Source organism: Tetrao urogallus (assembly GCF_951394365.1).
Source record: "Tetrao urogallus genome assembly, contig: scaffold_139, whole genome shotgun sequence".
Taxonomy (NCBI): Eukaryota; Metazoa; Chordata; class Aves; order Galliformes; family Phasianidae; genus Tetrao; species Tetrao urogallus.
Window position 1 is genome coordinate 27,819 of NW_027638874.1, and position 10,426 is coordinate 38,244.

Here is a 10,426-nt window from a genome sequence, read left to right on the forward strand (position 1 = left end):
ATCCGCCGCCCGCGGGGCCGCTCACCTCCGTCTTTCCGCTCCGGCGGTGCCGCCGCGATCCCCCCCGGGGAGCCCTTCTCGCTCTCGCCGCCCGCGGACAAAATGGCGGCGCCGGCGCGGACGGGAGGCGGCAGTGCGCATGCGCCGAGGGCCAGCGCGTGGCGGTGGGGGAGCACGTGGGGGTGGGGGGGCACCGATAAAACGGGGGGTCGGGGAGGGGGGGGCACCGAGTGAAAGGAGCGGGAATGGAGGGAGAACGGGGGGCGGGGGGGAGCAGAGGGAGGGAGGGAGGGGGGGGGGCGGAGGAGGTGGGGGGGGGTGGGGGGGCGCAGGAGGTGGAGGGGCCGGCAGAAGGAGCGCTGGGTGTGTGGGGCCCAGGGGGTCCGTGGGGTCCGGCTCTGGGCCGTGTGGGTCTGGGGGCGTTGGGGTTGTGGGTGCCGGAGCCGGAGGCTGTGCGCTGCGGGGGTGGGCAGGGAGGGGATGGAAGGGGTGCGTTGTTGGGCCGAGCGCCCCGAGGGGGGGGGGGGGTTGTGCTGTGCGTTATGGGGTTGGTGGTGCTGCGTGGGGTGCAGGGCTGGGGGTTGTGGGCACAGCAGGAGGGCACGGGGACCCACGGGGCTCCCATCCTACCCACAGGGCCGCCATCGTCCCCATGGTTCCCCATTCTCTCTACAGCTCCCGTCCTCCCCCACAGTCCCCCCTCTGCCCCACAGAGCCCCCATCCATCCCTCGAGCATCGGGAGCAGCGCTCTGTAGGATCTGCTCCTCTCTCTCCCCACCCCCCACACGAGGAGTTCAATCAGCCAGCAGCGGAGGCTCCTCCTGTGCTTCATTCTGACCCCCCCTCCTCCCCTGGCAGCTATAGGACATGAACAGGATCCGGATCCACGTCCTGCCCTCCAACCGCGGCCGCCTCACCCCCATCCCACGGCCTCAGGAGCCTCAGTGCTGCTCCTTCAGCCAAAGGCAGTGCTCCCAGCCCCGCCTGGAGGGCCACGACTTCTGCCTCAAGCACATCCTCGAGGACCGCAGCGCTCCCTTCAAGCAGTGCAGCTACATCTCAGCCAAGAATGGCAAGCGCTGCCCCAACGCTGCCCCCAAACCAGAGAAGAAGGACGGGTGAGCGAAGGCTGCGCCGTTCAGTGGGTTTGGGGTTGGTTGGACGCAGCCAAAGGGTTGTGATGAGAGGTTCTGTGTCGCGGTGGAGGCCGGTCACGAGCTGCGTCCCTCAGGGGGTCTTGGGGCTCTTCAGCATCTCCATCAGTGGCAGACGATGGCATCGAGCGCGGCCTCAGCAGGTGGCACCCAGCCGGGGTGCAGTCGGTGCATTGGGAGCCGTGCAGGGGGATGTGAGAAGTGGGGCCGTGAAAGCTGAAGGAGGTTCAGTAGGGCCAGGTGCAGGGTGCTGCAGTGCTGGGTGTTGCCACCAACTGGGGGAAAACCTGGAGAGCAGCCCTGCAGAAAAGGACTTGGGGGTCCTGCGGACGAGAAGCTGCACACGAGGCAGCAGCGTGCGGCCAGCTGTGTTGTGGGCTGCATTAAAAAGGGCTGGCAGCAGGGACAGGGGGGCGATGGTCCCCCTCTGCTCTGTTCCTGCGAGGCCCCGTCTGCAGCGCCACGTCCAGGCCTGGGGCCCAGCACAAGGAAGGTGCAGAGCTCTGGGAGCGGGTCCTGAGGCGCTGAGATGAGCAGAGGGCTGGAGCAGCTCTGTGTGAGGAAAGGCTGAGGGAACTGGGCCTGTTGAGCTGGGAGAAGAGAAGCTGCGGGGGGACCTCATGGTGGCCTTCAGTGCTTGAAGGGAGCGGGAAAACAGGAGGGGGAACGGCTGTGTGTGAGGGGGGGTGGCGATGGGACAAGGGGAACGGCTTTAAAGTGAGCCAGGGGAGGTTTGGGTTGGATGTGAGGAGGAAGCTCTTCACACGCAGGGCGCTGGAGCAGGCTGCCCAAGGAGGCTGTGGGAGCCCCATGGTGGCTCTGGGCAGCCTCTGGTTGGCGACCTGCACACAGCAGGGGTTGGGGCTGAGGAGCGCTGTGCTCCTGTGCCACCCGGGGCATCCTATGATTCTCTGAGGGATCCTGATCCGCTGTGCTCCGCTGCATCATCAGCAGGGGAAGGTTTGCTGTGTGCAGCGTGGGGCTGCCGGGTTTTTATTGCTGGTGCTCAGACACAGCGCTGCTGCCCCAGGGGTTTCGGGGGCATCCAGGGGGAAAATCGCTGCTCGGAGGGCAGCCAGGTGCTGGTGCTGCTGCGTGCAGAGCTGCTCGGCTGTGGATGCTGCTGGTTGGGCTGCTCACACGTCAGAGGTGCCAGCAGTGAGATTTCATTCTGTCCCTCTGCCCTAAAAAAGTGAAAAGCTCAGCGTGGGCATCTGGAGCCGGAGGGGCTCCCGGTGGCTCTGAGCATCAATTGCTCTCTGCCCAGCGCTGGGGCCGCTCCAGCTCCGCTCCCAGGCCGTTCCCCCCCCCCCCCGTCTCCCCGTTCCTTTTGCTGCCGTTGGTGCTCAGCTGCTCGCCGTCTGTCCGTCTCCCTGCAGTGTGTCCTTCTGCGCTGAGCACGCCCGCAGGAACGCCTTGGCGCTGCAGGCTCAGCTGAAGAAATCCAACCCCGGACCCGCGAGCGAAACGCTGCTGTGCCAGCTCAGCTCCTATGCCAGGACAGAGCTGGGCTCCCAGAGCACCGAGAGCGGCCGCAGCGAAGCCAGCCGCATCCTGGGTGAGCGCTGAGGGACCCCAGCTGCTGCTTTCTGTGCTGCCGGGGAGCTGCTGAGGGAGTGAATGCAGCAAAGGGAGCCGGGGGTCACAACCTGCAGGCGGGCAGCGGCCAGCAGGCCGAAGTCAGGCGGGTTCCCTTTGCTGCGGGGCGGAGGGGAAGCGCTGCAGGCAGAGCCGGGTTTGGCCTCTCCATCCCCACAGGGGCTGCAGGACGGCAGGAGGCAGAGGGGCAGGGTGTGCTGGGCGGCACAAGGGGAGATGGTTTCAAACGGGGGGGGCTGAGGCTGCAGATCAGGATGGAGTTTGTGGCGGTGCAGGCGCTGCTGGGGGGCGCCGGATCCCCGTCCCTGCAGTCGCACCCAGCGGGGCTCTGAGCTCCGCACGGAGCTGGTGGCACCCGGTGCCCTTTGAGGTCCCCCCCAGCCCTGTGCCGCTCAGCTCCCTGCTGCCTGCTTGTGGGGCTGGGCTGCGGCTCCGGGCCGTGCAGGGTGGTTGTTTCACGTCGGCGCTGCCTGGTGGCCCCCTTGGGGTTCCTGCTGGGAGAGATTTGCTGGCAGCACGGCGCAGAGCGGGAGCTCTTGGCAGGGGGCAGAGCTGCGTCGCATGGCTGTGGGGCTGAGCGCGCCGTGCCATGGGGGCGCAGGGCCGTTGGGGCTGGAAAACACCAGAAATCATCGCCCCTCCTGCCCCCCAACCACGGCCCTCCTGCCCCATCACCAAAGTGCCGCCTCCCCTCGCTGCTATCGCCTGCTGTCACTTGTCGCTGCAGATGAGGACAGCTGGAGTGACGGCGAGCAGGATCCTATCACGGTGGATCAGACGTGGCGGGGTGACCCGGACAGCGAGGCTGACAGCATCGATAGCGACCAGGAGGATCCTCTGAAGTGAGTGGTGATCAGGGCTGCCTCGTTAGCAGCGCTGCCATCAGGCGTTGCGTCTGGGGGGGCTGTGGGGCTCAGAGCTGCCGGGAGCTTGCAGTTCTGTGGGTGTTGATGCTCAGCGCAGAGCAGCCTGGGATGCACACAGCAAAGCGCAGCAGTTTGTGTTTGGGCTGCAGGATGCATTGATACGGGGTGGGGGGAGCAGCCCTGCAGAGAAGGGGGTCCTGGGGGGTGAGAAGCTGAACGTGAGCCAGCAGTGTGTGACAAACAAATGGGATCCTGGGCTCCAGCAGCAGGGGGGTGGCAGCAGGGACAGGGAGGCGATCGGCCCCCTCTGCTCTGCTCCTGCAGCTGCGTCCGGGGCTGGAGCCCCCAGGACAGAAAGGCAGGGAGCTGCTGGAGAGGAGCTGGAGGTGAGCAGGGGCTGCAGCAGCGCCCTGCAAAGCCAGGCTGAGGAGCTGGGGCTGAGCTGAGCGCAGCCAGGAGGGGAGGCAGCTCCGTGCGAGGGGAGATGAGAGCAGGACGAGGGGAAACGAGGCTGAGGGAGGGCAGCTGGAGGCCGGGCGTCAGGGAAGCGCTGCGCTGTGAGAGCGGCGAGGGGCTGAACGGCTGCCAGAGGGGCTGCGATGCCCCGTCCATCCCTGGAGGGCTTGGAGGCTGGATGGGGCCCTGCTGTGGGACGGGGAGCTTGGTGGCCCTGCGTGGCACAGGGGGGTCGGGGCTCCGTGGTCCTCGAGCTCCCTTCCGGCCCAGCCGTGCCGTGGCTTCACGCAGCCCCTTCTGCCCTCTGTGTCCCGCAGGCACGCCGGCGTTTACACGGCCGAGGAGGTGGCCCTGATCATGAGGGAGAAGCTGATCCGCCTGCAGTCGCTCTACATCGATCAGTTCAAACGGCTGCAGCACCTCCTGAAGGAGAAGAAGCGCCGCTTCCTGCACAGCCGCAAGGCGGAGCACGAGGCCGTAGGCAAGTGGCCCTGCGGCACCCAGCTGCGGCCCCGTGCTGGGCAGCGCTTCCCTGCCCCTTTCCTTTTCCTCTCCCTGCAATTAGCGCGGCGCTGGGCTGGCGCTGAGCTCAGAAAGGTCACCGGGGCTCCGAGCAAATCCTGAGCCTGCAGGAAGTGAGGCTGCGCGGTTCGTCCTGACACAACAGGCGGGGGTTTTTTTGGATCGGATTTCCTGTTTTTTGGGGCTCGGAAACGAGAAATGAATTCATCCTCAGGGCGCCGCCCGGCTTGCAGGGCTGCTCGGCGCTGCGGCACCGATGGCTTTGCAGCCCAGGCTGCGCTGCTGGCCGCTGCAGGTCTGGTTGCAGGGCAGGGGCTGCTCGCCCTCTGCAGCCTTGTAATCACAGCTGGGAAACGGCACCGCGCCGTCTGGGTAAAAATAACTGGAATTCGGTCCATAGCAATTTGCTTGAGCTCGTTTTAGCAAAGCAGCGGCGGAGCAGCAGAGCTGCCCTGCAATTACAGCAGGAGCATTGGTGGAAACTTCCCAACGGGGAGCAGAGCAGCGCGGCGCCGTGCCTCCTCCGCCAGGAGCGGCTCTGAGCTTCGGCTGGGCGGTTGGAGGAGGTTCCAGTCGGCCCCGTGGGGAGCAGTGGGGCGGCCCTGCTTTGCCCCTGCGTGACCCAGAGATGCGGCCGCAGGAGGAGCAGCGCTGAGCTCCATGGCACTGCACAGCTCCGCCGCCTCACATTTGGCTCCGGATACCCGAAAGCCCTCCGGTGGAATGGGAGCAGCGCGGCTGGGTGCTGTGCTGAGCCCTCCTGTCACCCTGCAGGCAGCAGCCTCCTGACGGGACCCGAGGGGCTCATGGCCAAGGAAAGGGAGAACCTGAAGCGCCTCAAATGCCTGCGGCGTTACCGGCAGCGCTACGGCGTGGAGGCTCTGCTGCACCGGCAGCTGAAGGAGCGCAGGGTGATGGCGACCGACGGCGCGGCCCAGCAGGTGTGTGGGGCTGCGCGTGGGGCTCGCGGCCCGGCCCCGCGGCTCTGGGGCTCTGCCAGCTGTTCCCAGTCTGCCCAGTGCAGGGGGGGGCATCAACCTGCCCTGCTGGCAGCTCTGTGCCGTGCCTCCAGGGAGCCGTTGGCCTCGTGGCCACCAGGGCGCCTTGCTGGATGGTGGTCAACTGTTGGCCAACCATTGGTGAACCGTCGGTCAACCAGGACATTGTTGGCCTTCATGGCTGCCAGGACGCACAGTTGGCTCATGGTCACCCGCTTACTGGTCACCCATCGGTCAACCAGGCCACCGTTGGCAGTCAGGGCACAATGCTGGCTCCTGGTCAACCGTTGTTCAACTGTTGGTCAACCAAGGCGCTGTTCGCCTTCTCGGCCACTGGGACTTGCTGTTGGCTTTGTGGTCACCCATTGGTCACCCATTGGTCACCCATTGGTCACCCATTGGTCACCCATTGGTCAACTGGGACACCTTTGGCCTTCGTGGCCACCAGGGCACGCTGCTGGCTTGTCGTCACCCATTTATTGGTTACCCATTGGTCACCCATTGGTCAACCAGGCCACCGTTGGCATTCTTGGCCATGAGGGCACGCTGCTGGCTCCTGGTCAACCATTGGTCAACCAAGGCACCGTTGGCCTTCTCAGCCACTGGGACTTGCTGCTGGCTTGTGGCCACCCATGGGTCACCCAGGCCACCTTTGGCCCTCGTGGCTCACACTCATGGCTGGCCCATTGCTCTCCCAGCTCCTCCTCCCCAGAGCTCCTTTCAGGTCAGCCCCACAGCCCTCCCCACGCAGGGCTCCCCCCATTCCCATGGCCTGGCACCGCGCTCCTCCACGGGTGGCAGACGCCCCTCGGTGCAACGTGAAGCTCAGGGTTCCCCCAGCCCCCCAGTGACCCCCAGCGCTGCATTCAGAGCCGCCTTGGCTCTGGTTGCTGCCCTGGAAGCAGGCGCTGCTCTGCCCGCAGGCTCACACCACGCGCTCCAGCCAGAGATGTTTGGCCTTCGTGGACGACGTGCGCTGCTCCCAGCCCTCGCTGCCCATGGCCAGGCACTGCCTCACCCGTATCCTTCCGCCCTGCCGTGCGCTGGGACCCCCCGCCCGCCCTCCTTTCCCCCCCCTCTGGCCCTCAATCAAGGCCGGCGGTTTGCTGTAGCCGTTGGTTTCAAACAGGAGCCCAAAGCAAGGCTTTCCTTCGGGCCGCCGGCTGGGCTCGGGCGCTGAGGGCACGGCTGGGCGCCGAGGGTGGACATGGGGGGGTCCTGCGCTGCAGACCCCAGGCTGGGCTTTGCAGGTTGGGGCCGGGGGCTGGAGGAGGTGCTGCGCGGCGCTGCGTCCCTTCGGCTGCCGCGGCTCAGGAGCTGCGCTGTCACAGCGGTGGGCGCAGGGACCCCCAGCCACAGCTGGGAGCTCGGGGGGGGGGGGGGGTCTGCGGTCAGCAGGGAATGGGGTCACAGCAGCGCTTGCTGCCGGCAGCCGTGGGGCTGAGCTTTGCTTTCTACCCCCTCACAGAGGGGCGGCTGCAGGGGGAGCTGGGGGTCTGAGCCCAGAGTGGTGCTCTGTGCTCTGCACCCTGGGCTGTGGGGTGTGGGTATGGATATAGGGTGTGGGTATGGATATGGGGTGTGGGTATGGATATAGGGTGTGGGTATGGGGTATGGGGTGTGGGTATGGATATGGGGTATGGATATAGGGTGTGGGTATGGGGTATGGGTGTTGATATGGAATATGGGTATGGATATGGGGTATGGGGATAAATATGGGATATGGATATGGATATAGGCATGGGATATGGGGATGAGTTATGATTATGGATATGGGGTATGGATATAAGATATGGGTTATGAGAATGGGATACGGGGATGGATATGGTGTGGATATAGGATATGGGTGTGGGATATGGGTATGGCTATGGGGCATGGTGTGGCTATGGGATGTGGTTATGGGGCCTGGTGTGGCTATGGGATGTGGTGTGGCTGTGGGATGTGGCTATGGGACGTGGTGTGGCTGTGGGGCCTGGTGTGGCTGTGGGCAGATGCTGGTGTTGTGCCCACAGATGGGCTCTGCTCTCGTGCTGCTCTGCACAGCTGCGGTGCTGCTGAAAGGCAGGAAATCCCAGGGACGCGTCGGGCAGGAATTGGGTTTTTCCCTGGGAAGGAAAACGGGGGAAGCAGCCGAGCGCAGCCTGGGGGGGGGCTGCAGCTTCTGAGCCGCGCAGGAGGAGCTGAGATGGGAGCAGCTGAGCGCAGCCTGGGACGGGGGGGCGCCCCTCTCTGGACGCACTCCCTGCGTGGGGCCGATGGCCGCGGGGTTGGGGGGCTTCTGGGGTCCCTTCCCAATCAACCGTTCCGTGGTTCAGTGATGCTGTTCACGGTTTCTTCCAACCCAGCCACTCGATGGTTCTGCGATCTGTGGCGCCCCTCCAACCCAGCCCTGCTGGTTTCATCTTGGAGGCCCCTTCTACCCCAACCGTCCCACGGTTCTGTGATCTGTGAGATCCCTTCCAACCCAACCGTCCTGCAGTTCTCCAACCCATCCCATGGTTCCATGATCTTTGAGATCTCTTCCAACCCAACCATCCCACCGTTCCATGGTATTTGAGATCCAACCCAACCATGCATTGTTCCGTGATCTTTGGAGTCCCTTCCAACCCAGCCATCCGTGGTTCTCCAACCCAACCCACCCTAAGATCACATCATCTTGAAGGTCCCTTCCAACCCAACCCATCCCCTTGTTCCATGGTATTTGAGATCCATTCCAACCATGCGTTGTTCCGTGATCTTTGGAGTCCCTTCCAACCCAACCCACCCTAAGATCCCATCATCCTGAAGGTCCCTTCCAACCCAGTCATCCCGCCGTTCCATGATCTTGGAGGTCCCTTCTATCCCAACCATCCCACCGTTCCATGGTATTTGAGATCCAACCCAACCATGCATTGTTCTGTGATCTTTGGAATCCCTTCCAATCCAGCCACCCGTGGTTCTCCAACCCAACCCACCTTAAGATCCCATCATCTTGAAGGTCCCTTCCAACCCAGCCATCCCCTTGTTCCATGGTATTTGAGATCCATTCCAACCATGCGTTGTTCCGTGATCTTTGGAGTCCCTTCCAACCCAACCCACCCTAAGATCCCATCATCCTGAAGGTCCCTTCCAACCCAGCCATCCCGCTGTTCCATGATCTTGGAGGCCCCTTCTATCCCAACCATCTCACGGTTCCGTGATCTGTGAGATCCCTTCCAACCCAGCCATCCCATGATTCCATGGTATTTGAGATCCAACCCAACCATGCATTGTTCCGTGATCTTTGGAATCCCCTCCAGTCCAGCCATCCGTGGTTCCGTGATCTGTGAGATCCCTTCCAACCCAACCGTTCCATGATTTTTGAGATCCCTTCCAACCCAACCACCCGTGGTTCTCCAGCCCAGCCCCCCCTAAGATCCCATCATCCTGAAGGTCCCTTCCAACCCAACCATCCCGCAGTTCTCCAACCCATCCCACGGTTCCATGATCTTTGAGATCTCTTCCAACCCAACCATCCCGCCGTTCCATGATCTTGGAGGTCCCTTCTATCCCAACCATCCCATGATTCCATGGTATTTGAGATCCAACCCAACCATGCATTGTTCTGTGATCTTTGGGATCCCTTCCAACCCAGCCACCCGTGGTTCTCCAACCCAACCCACCTTAAGATCCCATCATCTTGAAGGTCCCTTCCAACCCAGCCATCCCCTTGTTCCATGGTATTTGAGATCATTCCAACCATGCGTTGTTCTGTGATCTTTGGAGTCCCTTCCAACCCAACCCACCCTAAGATCCCATCATCCTGAAGGTCCCTTCCAACCCAGCCATCCCACGGTTCCATGATCTTGGAGGCCCCTTCTATCCCAACCATCTCACGGTTCCGTGATCTGTGAGATCCATTCCAACCCAGCCATCCCATGATTCCATGGTATTTGAGATCCAACGCAACCATGCATTGTTCTGTGATCTTTGGGATCCCTTCCAACCCAACCATCCTGTGGTTCTCCAACCCAACCCACCCTAAGATCCCATCATCCTGAAGGTCCCTTCTAACCCAACCCATCCCCTTGTTCCATGGTATTTGAGATCCCTTCCAACCCAACCATCCCATGTCCCCATCCTTCAGCTCCCTCCCACCCCACCATCACTCCTCCATTCTCTCAGTCACTTTGCAGCCGCTCTGCTCCTTTCCCTTGACGCATCTCTCAGACATCTGCCAGGACGCCAACCAGACGCTGTTCAAACCGTGCCGAGGCTCCGAGGAGGCGCCCTGCACCAAACCCGTCCCCGTCAGCCTCTCGGAGGAGCCCTGCTGCCCGCTGCACCTCCGCCTGCCCCCGCAGCTCTACGTCCCCGAGCCGGTGCTGGCCGTCCCCGAGGAGCTGCAGGCGGCGCCCACCGACCTCTACCTGAGCGCTGCGGAGCTGCAGCCCACCGAGAGTTTGCCGCTGGAGTTCAGCGACGTGAGTGGGCCGAGCTGCCGGCGGGGAGGCGCCCCGGAGCTGCTCCTCTTCAGCGCTGCATGCAGGCGGGGCGCTGGAGCCCCACCACCCCGTTTCCCCCCTCCATCGCACGCCGGCCGCCCCGTGGCTCCCCGTCCCGCCCCGAGGTTCCGTCACCTTGCAGGACCTTCCAACCCGCCGTCCCAGGCTTCCGTCCCCTTGAAGCTCCCTTCCAACCCAACCGTCCCACGATGTTCCACCCCAACCCACCTGTAATCCCGTGATCTTTGAGGTCTCTTCCAACCCAGCCATCCTGTGCTCATCGTTGGGGTCCTTTCAACACAACCCATCTTTCCATCATCCTGAAGCTCCCTTCCAACCCAGCTGTCCCGTGGTTTTCCAACCCATC

At 63.6% G+C, this 10,426-nt stretch overlaps 1 protein-coding gene across 1 annotated transcript; it reads left to right on the forward strand.

Annotated features, from left to right (window-relative positions):
- Positions 1 to 868: 868 nt before the first annotated feature.
- On the forward strand, positions 869 to 10,038 carry KANSL2 (KAT8 regulatory NSL complex subunit 2; the record flags this gene model as incomplete). Its single annotated transcript, XM_079551150.1, has 7 exons — positions 869 to 1,119; positions 2,535 to 2,713; positions 3,482 to 3,596; positions 4,394 to 4,561; positions 5,377 to 5,539; positions 6,520 to 6,616; positions 9,785 to 10,038. Coding segments are annotated over 7 exons (1,227 nt in total), but the record flags the coding sequence as incomplete, so codon positions are not given.
- Positions 10,039 to 10,426: the final 388 nt, after the last annotated feature.